The sequence below is a fragment of the Labrus mixtus genome, chromosome 3, assembly GCF_963584025.1.
Source record: "Labrus mixtus chromosome 3, fLabMix1.1, whole genome shotgun sequence".
Lineage (NCBI taxonomy): Eukaryota > Metazoa > Chordata > Actinopteri > Labriformes > Labridae > Labrus > Labrus mixtus.
In genome coordinates, this window is record NC_083614.1 from 28,936,241 (window position 1) to 28,949,113 (window position 12,873).

At 41.6% G+C, this 12,873-nt stretch overlaps 1 protein-coding gene across 2 annotated transcripts in view; it reads right to left on the minus strand.

The window, feature by feature from the left end:
- Positions 1 to 12,873, minus strand: part of ap1m3 (adaptor related protein complex 1 subunit mu 3) — a 200,358-nt gene that overhangs the window by 165,058 nt on the left and 22,427 nt on the right. The window contains exons 7-12 of one of the 2 annotated variants that reach the window (XR_009672052.1): positions 12,588 to 12,730; positions 10,691 to 10,762; positions 10,248 to 10,406; positions 7,220 to 7,345; positions 6,345 to 6,420; positions 3,250 to 3,347 (exon numbers count right to left, since the gene is read on the minus strand). Coding sequence is in view for 1 of the 2 variants with exons in the window: in XM_061034398.1 (XP_060890381.1) it covers positions 3,325 to 3,347; positions 6,345 to 6,420; positions 7,220 to 7,345; positions 10,248 to 10,406; positions 10,691 to 10,762; positions 12,588 to 12,730 (599 nt within the window). In the remaining variant the exon portion in view is untranslated. Of the gene's footprint in view, positions 1 to 2,924; positions 3,348 to 6,344; positions 6,421 to 7,219; positions 7,346 to 10,247; positions 10,407 to 10,690; positions 10,763 to 12,587; positions 12,731 to 12,873 lie in introns of those variants that run through there. The other variant, XM_061034398.1, reaches the window with a different exon arrangement.

The following is a 12,873-nucleotide window of genomic DNA, read 5'->3' on the forward strand; positions in this document are numbered from 1 at the left end:
TAAAGATCCGGGAAAAGGGCAGATCATTTCTTTATTCCTCTGATTTATGCAAAGATCAAGTTCAAGAATCTCAGTGCACTGTCTTTAATCTAAGTGTGAAGCTGCAGTTGGGGGAGAAAATGTAGTTTTAGCACTTATGAATTATTAGAGGTATTATTATCTCACATTACAATCATTGTCATTTCTTATAAAGCACAGAGGGTGAAATAACTATTTGGATGAACAAAAAAAAAAAACCTCAGTGAAATTAAATCCATTACATCAACATGGCCAGTTATAGAATTTCAATGTGCTTGCAAAAGTTTGGACAGGATTGTCAATATGCTTTATCATCTTCCACTAAATAGGAAGAAGGGAGAAGCTATATGCTGAGAGCGCTGCGTTATTATCGAGTCTCATTTGTTTCCTGAGCGAAAAAAGGTTGTTTGTGTAGGAATAAACACTATTAAGAAAAACTGCACAGTGGCAAATGAAGGCCATTTGTTTTTTTTAAAAGCCTTTGAGAGTCATTCCTCACACCGCCTGGCAGAAGAAAAAAAACCTCACAAAGTGTCCCGCGTTGTGTCTCGTTTGTGTGTGTGTGTGTGAGTCAGTCACACCTCTTTATCTGTCTGCACATACCCACTGCCTTTATTGCCTTGAGACAAAAGAGTCACACAGTTAAACATTGTTGGAGTGATGACGGACAGCAAACTGAAGGCACAATGCACAAGGCAGTGGCCTGCAGGGGCTGGCATAGACTAGCACCACTCACTCTCTAACACACACACACGCATGCATGCGGACACAAACAGAAATCATGTTTTCCTTACTTATACGTATCTGTCTTTTGACCCACACTATAAAGTCGCAAAGCTCAGGTTGGGTATCCGTGCATGACAGCAGGAGGAGGTGAGCAGAGCGAGGCGGGAGGCAGGTCTGATACTGAGCAGAAAGAAGTCTGTGTGGGAGGACAGAACTCAGAGCTTTTCTCTCAGGCCGAGAGAAAACAGAAAACGACTTGAACCAGACAAAATGTGTTCAGGTGCAGGTTACTCTAAATGTAAAAACATTTCTAAACAATTTGTCCCAACGTCAGTGTATTTTGAGCAACTGAAGAGTGTTGGAAGTATAGTTCTTCCTCGATTAAAGTTTTATTTTGATGGATTTTGGCATTTCAAATGCAATTTCAGGTGCAACATCTATGTTTAATTTGACTGCTATTAACCTGCTGAAGGCATAGTTCATATTTTAATGTATGTATTTAAATGAGTCTGGTCTGTACTGGTATGAACTTGTGACTTACCTTTAGCTCTAAAATGTATCTCTTGCAGTTGTTGATTTGAGAAGATTTTAAACAAACACTTGAGCTTGATTAGGTTGTAAAGAAACACTCAGTTATTTCCTCTATTTCTAGTCTGACTTTAATGGGAAGTTACCTAGCGTGAAAACTCCCCAACACTGCTTTGCAGCTCTTGAACTTTCAGAGAATGTTGAATGAAAACTGATGTTAAATTTGACTAATATATTAAGTAATAGGGCTGGGAAATTAATCCTGATATTGATTTGAGGTCATATCGCCCAGCCCTACTAAGTATGTTCCTGTGTGGGATGAATGGTGTTGAATAATGGGTTTCAGGATGTTTTCCTCTACCTCAGGTTGTTGATATGTGACATTTCATCCTGATTCATCAACAACATTTTGTGTAAACTGTCTAGTTAAAACCCAGATACAAAATGTTCCAACAAATAAGCTAAAAAAAAACAACAACAAAGTGTTCAAAAACAAGATACAAAAAAGTATTTATTTCCAAATATATCCCTTTGCTTCCTATGGACACACAGTAGTTGATAAATTAAAGACAACACGTTTTCACACACTCTTATTAACAATCCCCATGGTGTCTGAAAGTTGTCCCCACATCAGTCATAATGGAATGATTGTAAAAGAAGGTTTCGCACTTTAACAGCGGAGATCCAATAAAGCCGACACATGACTCCTCTTTTGCTGTTGGCAGTGCCGCTGAGCTGAAGTGGTGCAGTGCATTCACAACACAACCAGGGAGTGAATTACTGAAGACCTATAGAGGCCTGGACAGGTTGACGTTATCATTGAGAGAAAAAAAAAAAAGAAAGAGATCAACATTTTGTCAATATTCCCAGATTCTGCAGAGAAATCCCTTTAGGCTGTTTTACCTTTGTGATGCCAAAAACAAGCCTCCCTCTATCCCCAGGTTTGTCCTTCACACTCTGCCTACAGGGGCCTCAGCAGTGAAGAATAAACAGCTGATAAAAAATATGACAAAAAATTCTGCACAGTGCTCGTTCCTTCAGAGCTTCAGGCTGATTTTAAGCAAAAGGACGAGGTTCAGGTCCCCGTGGGAGAGCGTCCACGGTATTACGTTACACTGCAGACGCCTCTGACAATATTGTGCCGTATTAATCATTGATGTGGTCGCTGGTGTTAGTTTCAGGGCACTGGGGATTAAATTCACAGTGCTGAGGGTGATGATACATAGGCAATTCTTCTTTTTTTTTTTTAAGGCAATAAACATAATGTAGAGGTTCCGATAAAAAAGCATGCGCCTTTGAGAGGGGTGGAGATTAACAGCATAAGTAAAAGGAGGCCGTATAAGTATAAAAAAGTGGATGTAAAGGGGCAGAACAGATGAGGCAGTAAGACCCCGACACTACAGATAAAAGATGCTAACAGATGAGCGGCTATTTGGTGTAGCTGAAACTTTTTCTACAAAGAAGACATAGTCCCACATCTGCAACATCGTCGCCCTTTGAGACTTAAATAATCACAATTAGCCCTCACATGGGCAGCACATAACCTGCTGGTTTACACAGTGCAAAGCTACACACAAAAAAATACACCCAAAAGATAATGCTGCAAATTCTATTCTTTGTCATTTGTTCTTTCTTTGTATGTCTCCCCCCCCCCCCCCCCCCGTGTCATCAGTTAATAATTCACACATTAAAATGTTTAGTCGGAGTCCTGAGGAAGCCTCGAGAGGAAAAAAAAAAAAATCACAGGTCAGGTCACAAGTGGTGCAACAGTCTCTTCAGTCTGAGTTGAAAACATCTTATAGGAAAGGAAAATGTCTTGTTTTTGTTTGTGTGACTGGAAAACAAAAAAGAAGGTAAGGTGTCCTCCTGCACTTGTCCTCTGCTGTCCACTGCAGCCGGAGAAGCAGAAGAGAGGAGAGGAAGAGGAGAGGAGAGGAGAGGAGAGGAAGAGGAGAGGAGAGGAGAGGAAGAGGAGAAGAGAGGAGAGGAGAGGAAGACAGACCCAGAGAGAGAGAGAGAAAATATCCATTCGTCTAGCAGCATCTGTGCCCTTTAGTTTGTCCGGAGCTGGTAATCTGCCAAGAAACGAAACAGCAGAGCATTAACACAGCTTTCTTCCCCTCGTCGGCCCTTCACAGCACATCACTGCCAATATAAGCCTTATTAAATCCCTCAACAAGATTTACACCAATATGAGCTATAGTAGCATTCTACTGAATCCAATTACAAATATTCAACACATCCCTGATATAAATACTCTATTTTATACAGCTTATGACTCGCAAGAGTCAAATAAAGAGAATCTATTTTCTAATTGTGTCTATTATTATATCATGTTTAAGATTTCACTACATGGCCACAGCCCTCCCTGTCTACAATACTAGTTCTTGTCCTATTGGTCACGGCTGTTACCATGGTTTCAGCTGGACTTATTAAGTTACAAGTAAGGGAAAAGTCAATGCTACAGCATAGAATAGTGTGGTAGATGTTTGTTGGTTTCCCAATCTCTCCTCGAGGTGAGTAACCTTTCGTCCTCGGTTTAGAAAATCCTGATTATTAAGATTATATTGAAGATGTTTTTATTAAATTAAGTGTTGAATCACTCTGGCCGAGCGGGGTGACCAAACGGTGACTATGCTCGTGGTCGAGTTATGAAAACTTTTGAATTGTCAGTTTTGCAAATTGAGTCTTTGGCAACACTTCTTAAAAAAAAACACAAAAAAACATGCAAAGGTGCATAGTGACAGTGAGTGATGTGTTCCTCATCACTAAGCAGCGGTGGCTACACACGAGAAAGAAGGTGGAGATAATGCAACCTGCACCTGATCTTCAAATCTCTTTGGATAAAGCAGCTAGTGTTAGCTCTATTTTAAGGAAAAGATGCTTACAGACGATATAAAACATTTTCAAACAAGTGAAAATCCAAAGAGAAAAAAACATGTTTGAGGTTTAGATGAATGCAAATTATTGTCTAATATAATTGCTGCAAAAAACGCAGGTGTCATCAAAGACAACGATACAGAGAGCTATACTTAAACCTTTGAAACAGCCTGACGCACATATAAAAAGGCCTTAGACAGTAGCCTCACTCAAGTGTTTGTACTGCAGTTCAACCATGTCTAGAAAAACTAAATCAATGTTGTTGTACACGCCATACACAGGGAGAGGCTTGATGACTATATTTAATTCCATGGAGTCTGCTCAAGCTGCGGTATGATGCTAACTGTTTCGTTTCTGACCACTGACCGTCTGATATTTGTGCCGTACTGTACCTGATGCTGTACAGTACAGTTTCTGTATCCCTGTTCATCCCTCATGAATAAGTCACAACGCTCCGTCTACGGTATCAGAGTATTGTTTAATCAGTGCGAGTGTGTCTGAGTGAAATGTGAGCATCAGCGTCTTGTCGCCCTCCCCGTGTTGCTGATCGCTACAATAAGAGAGAGGTGATAGTGTCCTCTTCAGTCCCCCTAACTTCATCTTCATACACTTGCCCTTACTTACTCTCTCCCTCTTTCCTTCTTCTGCTTTCTTGCTGATATCACAGCGAGGCGATAGTAACCTTGGCATTCCCTGAGTGCCACCCTGGGAGCCGCCCCGGCACTTTTAGGCATCGCTCAAACCTCCGCAGCCCCCGACTCGTTCCCGACACGTCCAGGTAATGGATATGATGGATGTTACGGAGTCAGGTTCATTCCTCGGGCGCGTTTGCAGTTACAAAACTTAAGGATTTCTGGCAGCGGTCCAGTGGAGATACCAGACTTCAATCTCCATATCATTTCCATTTGTCCCCCCCATTGAATGTAGTGGGCTGCTTGAGACGGATTTCACTGCACTCTCATCAATATGCTGTCACTTTTATATGCAATGATGTGTTATCGGTCTTAAAATCAAGCAAGTGTTTAAGTCAGAGATGTCTTTTCTTCTTTATTTCAACATTATCCAGTGTTTAATTTAAGATTAGAGAGGTTGATAAAAGTAGTTAGCTCACAAACTTTCAAACATCCCTCTGTGCTCGTCGCCCTTGACTCTGGCAGACGTGATCCGGGACGGTTCACTCCCAGAAAAAGAAAACTAAATACACAGATTAGCACTCCTAAACAAAGCGACTGCATCCCCCTTGAGTTTACAGCACTCCAGTTCACATTTGAAAAAGTAAGACACAGAGGCCAACAGGCTAGTAAAGTTTCCATCCTTGGCATCCTGTGGGGTGTCATTGGAATCCCTTGAGGATGTAACTCATGGTGATAGAGCCAAAGTAATGGATATGACGGATGTTATACAGCTGGGTTCACTCCTAGGGCACAGGCTGAATAGTGTTTGAGAAAGACTGATCCTCACGCTGCTCTCCCACAGAAAACATCATATTTAACCTCTTGGTAACCTCCGCTTTGCTAACGGGTTTGGACTTGGGACGGGGGAAAGAAGCAAAACAGAAAACCTGGAGGATAATAAATCCTATAAGATGTGGGTGCTGGATGTTCATCAGTAATTAATTCACATGGTCTATGATGTGTAAGTACATGTAAGCATGCTTTATATGGTATGTGCCTTTCTCTGAGGGAGCAGCCACAGTCCTGATTGGGGATGGGGATCGTTCATTTCTATTGATATTGATACAATTATCAAGACTCTTTAACGATAGGAGTCCTTATCGATACCACACTGACCATACTTTTCTATTATTTAGTGGGAAGACAAGACGGCAACACGTACTGATAAGGAAATGGTTTGTTTATCATTTAAACGTGCTTTGAAAAATGCGGAATTGGGTTCCTAAGAAGAAGAAAAAGAAACCGGTTTAAGACCCCCATCCTAGTCATGATGAGGCAGACAAGGTGAGTGTTGAGATTCTATCTAGAGAAGGAATACCACTTCTTTGAAATGAGGTTTACAAGGAATAATATGGATCCAAGAGTCACAACAGGCTTCAGACTTTAAGCAGCACAATCACTAAACATATGTTGTCTTACAAACAAAAACAAATGAATCCTAAAAGCAGTCAGGTATGTGCAACGAAAAGTGTGTGTGTGTTCATAGATGTTTAGGTTTATAAGTGTGTTTGTTCTCACCTCCACTTTGTGTGATGTAGCGCACCCATGGTAATGCCTGGTAACCGCTCTTCTCTATGATCTTCAGGTAACGCACCTTCAGGACACACACAGGTCGAATAAGGCGTTTACACTCCACAACAACACATACACAACATACACAACAACACACAACAACATGAACTGTATACAGCCTGTGTGCCTTTAGCTCTGTACGGGCAGCCTGGTTTTGCATATATACATTATTTTCTTCTTAAGCTAAATAAATATGTGAAAGGAAAACCTAAATCTTGGTTAGTTTAAATTAGAGCCCGACCGATAAATCGGCCAGCCGATAACTGTGGCCGATATTAGCATCAAGTGACTATCGGTATCTGCACATTTTTATCGCAGATACGTGCAGATATTACTAGATTTAGTCAGCAGTAAAATAGCATTTCATTTGAGTTTCATTGTATTACACGTGCAGTTCTCTTTCTGGCTGTCACCAGCAGAGGGCGCTATATGGATTACAACAAGCATAATCGCTGTGATGCACGTACATGAGCAGTTTTCACTTGTCTATGTTATACTGCATATCTTTTCCACAAGTGTTTGATAACTGTATTTGAGGGATCAACGCAATAAATGTGTATATCAATATCTATCTATTACAATAGATCGAACATAGATCTAAGAAAAATATCAGCAGATATAGCGGTAACAGATTTTCTCTCTCCCCAATAGTGATAAAGGTATCGGCCCCAAAAATCCCACATCGGTCGGGCCCTAGTCTAAATGAATACATGCCTTTTATGAAGCACATTTATAGTTTACTCTGCAGTTTCAGCATGTGTAAGACAACAGTAAAAAGAGGACTCAGGACTTTAGTAAAGGACGTTAATGAAGGGTCCTACCTGAATCCCAGACACAGTGAAATATGGGATCTCAAAGTTCACAGTGATTGGTCTCTTTGCCTCCAACTCTTCACCATCCACACTGGGTAAACTGAAGTGAGCCCGCATCATGTACTCCTTCCCACCCTACACATGAAAAACAGAGCAGAGGAAACAAAGGCCACAAAGCGGTTACTGTAGCTGGTAAAACATTACACTCGAAAAGGACGCTGTTCAGAAAAAATCTGCTCGGATGAGTTCTGTCCCGAGATGTCTGACTCCAATTAACACAAGGATGTTTGTCCGAAAAACAAAACAAACTTTATATTCATGGCCAATTGAGCGAAACTCCCGAGTCATGTTAAGGTCAATCAGATAGCAATTTATGGGATGTAGCTTCAGGGTAAATGTCTTGGCTACAAACATAAGAAGCAGGTTAATCATTTTTTATGCAGAACTTGTGTAATACGTCACATGAGCACTGAGTCTGTACTTTGGTTTAACTTTCTGCAGATCAGTTACCATTTTGTCTAAAAAGATTGAAAACTCATCAAATCATTGTGTCAGTGCAACATGTTGATCAAAGCCAGGCTAAGGCTGAAAAAGGCAACATTGGTGGAAATGACACTGGAGTCAGTAGTAACATTAATACAATTACAAAAGTAAAAAGACATTCTGACATTTGATTTGTCTGGAGCTGTGCTTCATGCACATCTGGTGCGGGGAGGTAGTTGGTTCCACAAATGGGGGCAACTCTTAAGGCGGAGTCACCCCCCTGAGTTTCCCCAACAGCCTGCAGGATGACCAGGAGAGACTGCTCAGAGGACCTGAGGGATCCCTTCACGGTGGGGTTTAAGGGATTAGAAGGTCTGGTAAATGTTGTTGTTGTCTGTGACGTCACCTTTTTCCAGACGTCCTCTTTAAACCAGCGAGAAGAGCTCAGAAAGAAAAACTACAGAAAGTTGTCCTGGGAAATAAACACAACTGTTCCAACTGTTTCAGATATGACACGCAGTGGTTCTCAAAGTGGGGGTCGTGAGAGACACTGGGAGGGGGGGGGGGGGGGGGGGGGGGTCACATGATGCCTTCCTAAAATAAACACAAATTTGAAATGACTTAAACTTGCATATTTTACCCATTAATGTGACATAGTCCTTAAGTGATATTTGTGCTTAAATGAAAGTATGACTGTAACAATGTAGGTATCTGTTGTGCTCTTTGTAACTAAAAATGCTGAAATAATATCATTATCTGAAGGCTGCTGTGTTCTTTAGTGTTGTTCTAATGTCAGTGTTTGGATAGGCCTATAAGCGCATGCTGCTGTGCACAACGTTAAATGCTTTAACCACTTCCAGGGACAGAGAGGATCCCCCCCCACCGTCTCTCACATCGTTATTTTGGGGGTCGCGGGATGAAACATTTAGGAACCCCTGTATTAAGGTGCCTGCTGTAATAAGTGTTAAACTTCCAGAGAATTTAATGAACTCAAATATTTGAAAATAGAAAACTAGAGTCAAAATACTTTTCTTCCCTCTTCATACAGCTGCTGCGGATAAACTTTAGTTTTGCTCTCCTTGCCTGCAGCTAATGACTAAACGTTGGATATCTTGTATAATATTCTCATTCCCTTTAAATGAGAAGTGTGTGAAAAATTTGCATAATTATGCGTATAAAATAGCTGAAGGCAAATGGCCTACTTTAGAAAACCTTTATGAGCAGGACGGTAATGTTTATGGTTTTGGGTTGTTTAAAAAAAAAAAAAAAAAAATGGACTGAGCTGAAAACTTCCCGACTGACGACGAGCGTGTTTACCAGCTTTTTTTTTTTTTTTTTCTATCACAACCAGCGATGAGTCATCCTTGTTTCCGAAACTCCAATCAAACATTTCGAGTTGAGAAGGGTGTCTTGTGAGAATACGCAGTTTTATAGGGTCCAAAGGTTGACAATGACGGAGAAGACTGGGACGCGGAGTCGTGCTCCAGCTAGATAACCAATTACGTCACCAGTAAGAGCAACTCTGAACCCTCCCTGACAGCCAGATGGTGTAATAATTACTGAGGGGATCTCTGAAGTTGACAGATAAAAAGGAAACCAAAGCTGAATTAATTCTGAGAGTTTTAAAACATTTCTTTAGATGAGTTTTTTAGCTCGCTGGCAGCAGAGACTGATGTGGAAATTGTGAAAGGGACAGCAGGAAAAGGAGAGATAAGATTGTTGTGTGTGGAGAGGATGATTTGAATGTGATAAACAGCTGCTGTCTAAAACTTCACATACTGTATGTCAAAATACAACCTCGTTTTTTAAGGTACTTGTCAATAGTCAGGGTGTTACCTATAGTACTTTCAGTAGAACTTTCAGTCAACCTAACGACAGACTGAGAGCTGGAGCTGAGGCGGGTTCTAAGCCTCTCGATGAACCGTTACATCGCGCCCACCTGTCAATCATGTCAGCTACATTCCTAACTATGAATAACATGTATAGTTTTCAAAATTAAAACAGAGCCGTTTTTTGAAAATTCACTGCTAATACAGTGTGTGCCAGTGATCATACTAACTAATCAGACCTATTTGTTTTTTTGCACCAGGCTGTAAACATGTTAATTTATGCTGTAAAAACTGTGTTTTTTTGTCAGTCGTGTGTGTGTGACTTCCTGGGTTCCTGGAGCCAGCCTCAAGTGGACACTCGACGAACTGCAGAATTTTGCGCTTAATTTTTTCAAGACCGGAGGTTGCTGCTTGGTTGGTACGTGTAAAATGTAAATAATAGAAAACAGATGTGATGATTTTCAAAAAACACTCAAACCCTGTATTTGATTAAAAAATAGCATAAAAGACAAATGTTTTGCTTGCATAACATTCAAAATGGTTAAATAATTTTCCAAATATAATTACATTTCTCCAGTTCTGGAGTTAAGGTACCTTTGTGAATCACAGTAATGCGGATCGTCCCTTTAAAATCATCAGGGTGAGACAGGACAGTTCTGTTCTGCAGAGACAACGTGTGGTGCATGTATTTTAGGTTATAAAGAGTGATATTTCTCCACACTTACAGGGAAAGACTTGATGTTCCACTGCACCACATTCTTCTCTGGCACCCACTTTGTGCTGCCCGTGCTCGTCTTGAACTTGGGTGAGTCTGCGTCACTGGGCACTGGAACAAGGATGGACACGTTGTTGGCGGTGGAGCGGTTTTTAAACTGACTTTTAGCCTGTGGACAGTGACACAGAGGGCAGGGATTAAATGTCATTAGAGACCTTTATGATAGAAGAGAAGAGTATGCAGTTCCAAAATTAAAATCACGATGGATTCTTTTGATTATGCACACTGCAGCTTGTTATTTTGAGTCTATACGGCCATCACAAACAGATGGTAATCGGTAATCCACCTGAGAGGTATGTGGCATAAATATCAAATAAGCTCCAGTGAGGGACGAGATGAGCAGAGAGGACACTGTAGCCTGTGTGTGCGTGTGTGTGTTTATGTCATCATTACCTTCACCTTGATCTCCACACGGCTGTGAGAGTACTTCTCAATCACGCTCTCGATCCATATGAGCGGCTTCACCTGTCAGAGAGAGAGAGAGAGAGAGAGAGAGAGAGAGAGAGAGAGAGAGAGACAGAGAGAGAGAGACAGAGAGACAGAGAGACAGAGAGACAGAGAGACAGAGAAGACAAGGTCAGAGGGGCGAAAAGCACAGAGCCAAACTAAAACACCACGACACACTTCAGCGGAGCGGACAGGAGGGAGAGAGAGGTTGTGTTTGCACAAGGGAGACAATAAGTGTGAAGAAGGCTCATCACTGTTCACACAGATTTCAGACACAGTGTGTGTCTGTAAGGTTCACTGAGCAGCATGTGCGACATGTGTTGAGCAGGCAGATAGTTATCTTAAAACATATTGCCATTGTAACTTTGCATTTTATTAATATCTCTTTAGTGTGAGACTTTGGCTCGTCTTTACAATATGTCCACCATGATGAAGGGTTTATACATGCTTTATAAATATAGGTTTGTAATTAGGCTGTGATCATTTGAATACATTGATTGGAGCTTTAAAGAGGTCATATTATGCCCTTTTTGGGGTTCGTATATTTAATCTATGTATCTACTAAAGTATGTTCACAATAGCTAAAGTTTGAAAAAAGTGTTTTCATGTACTGCCGCTCCATGCACCGGCTCGCTTCTGACTCTCTCTCTCTAAGGCTCTGAAGTGCCCACGTTCAGAGTCCCCACGTGTGCCAAGTCTGATCTGATTGGTCGGCCTGTCGGCTCTGCCGTAATTGGTCAGTCGCTCAGCTACTCTGGCTCCGAGGGCCGGGGAGCAAAAACATTAGCACCTTAGCACTACTGTGCTACCGCAGGCTACAGCGTATCGTGGGCGTGCTGCAGAAGTTAACGGGCGTGCAACATGAGCTGCTGGGCTTGCCACAACGAGCCAATGGGCTTAGAGCAGTGATCTCACACTGACAAGACATTACACTGGCAAGTTTTTATCGAGGGGGGCTAGAACCGAGCGTTACATACAGCTAATGCTACAGCTAACAGGAGGACGTAGGAGAAGCAACGCGGACTTTGAATTTTTGCACATAGATGTGTCTAAACATGCACAGGATACATGGAAAACACACTAAAGGGCATATAAAACCAGAAAGAGCATAATATGACCCCTTTAAACGCACAGCATGTAAAATCTGCTCTCAATCAAAACGTAGTCAATACGACCGGGCAAAACCGACGTGAGGGAGAGAATATGTTTACAGACGATGTATCCAAGTATAATTTACATGACGTTTTTATCACAGCAGCTCATACAACAACAGAGCGGCAGCTTTCAGTAGCAGCTCACGCTTCCTCATGCAGCGGCCTTTGACGTAACATCCGGCATTTCCTTGGCAACGATAAACATTTTGTGTCTGTCGTGGCTGCTGCCGCGACAAGACACGTCCCGTTACAACTTCAAAATGAAGGATTTCTCTGGCTTTGATAACTGTTGGAAATATTTGAGGTAATGTAAGTGCTCAACAAAAAAATGTATATAACATAGGTTAGTCAATTTTTAATTAATTTAGATATTTGAATGTAAACATTGTCATAAGATTCGACATACTCTACCTTTAAGTTTTTGCAGGATTCAGTCAGAGTTGCGGTGTTTGCACTCAGTGTTCATGTTCATCAAAGTGTTACATTACATTTGTTGTGTGATAAAGAGGAGAAGAATGAAACCGGTTGTGATGCTGTATCTGTTTACAAGTCACGCTGTGAGACAAATAGTCAGTGTGTTCTCGGTGCTGCTGGCCAGTAGGTGTTTTGTGTGTGTGTGTGTGTGTGTGTGTGTGTGTGTGTGTGTGAGTGCAAGGTGTGTGTTCTTTGTGAGTGTGTGTCTCTCTCACCGTGGTGTTGAGGCGGTAGGACATCAGCTCGCTCTCGCCATCAGGGGGGATGAAAGAGATGGTGCGGTCGTTCTCAAAGCGTGACAGACGGACACACTGATGAAACTTCACATCCTCCAGCTCCACCGTCTTACTCTTCTCTCCTGACACACACACACAAACACACACACAAAAACACACACACACACACAGAAAAAACAAAAAAAACTTAGAAATACACAAAAAAAGATTGAGAGCCTCTCATGCAGCCTTGGGAAAAATCAAGGTCAAGGTAATGATGACTGGC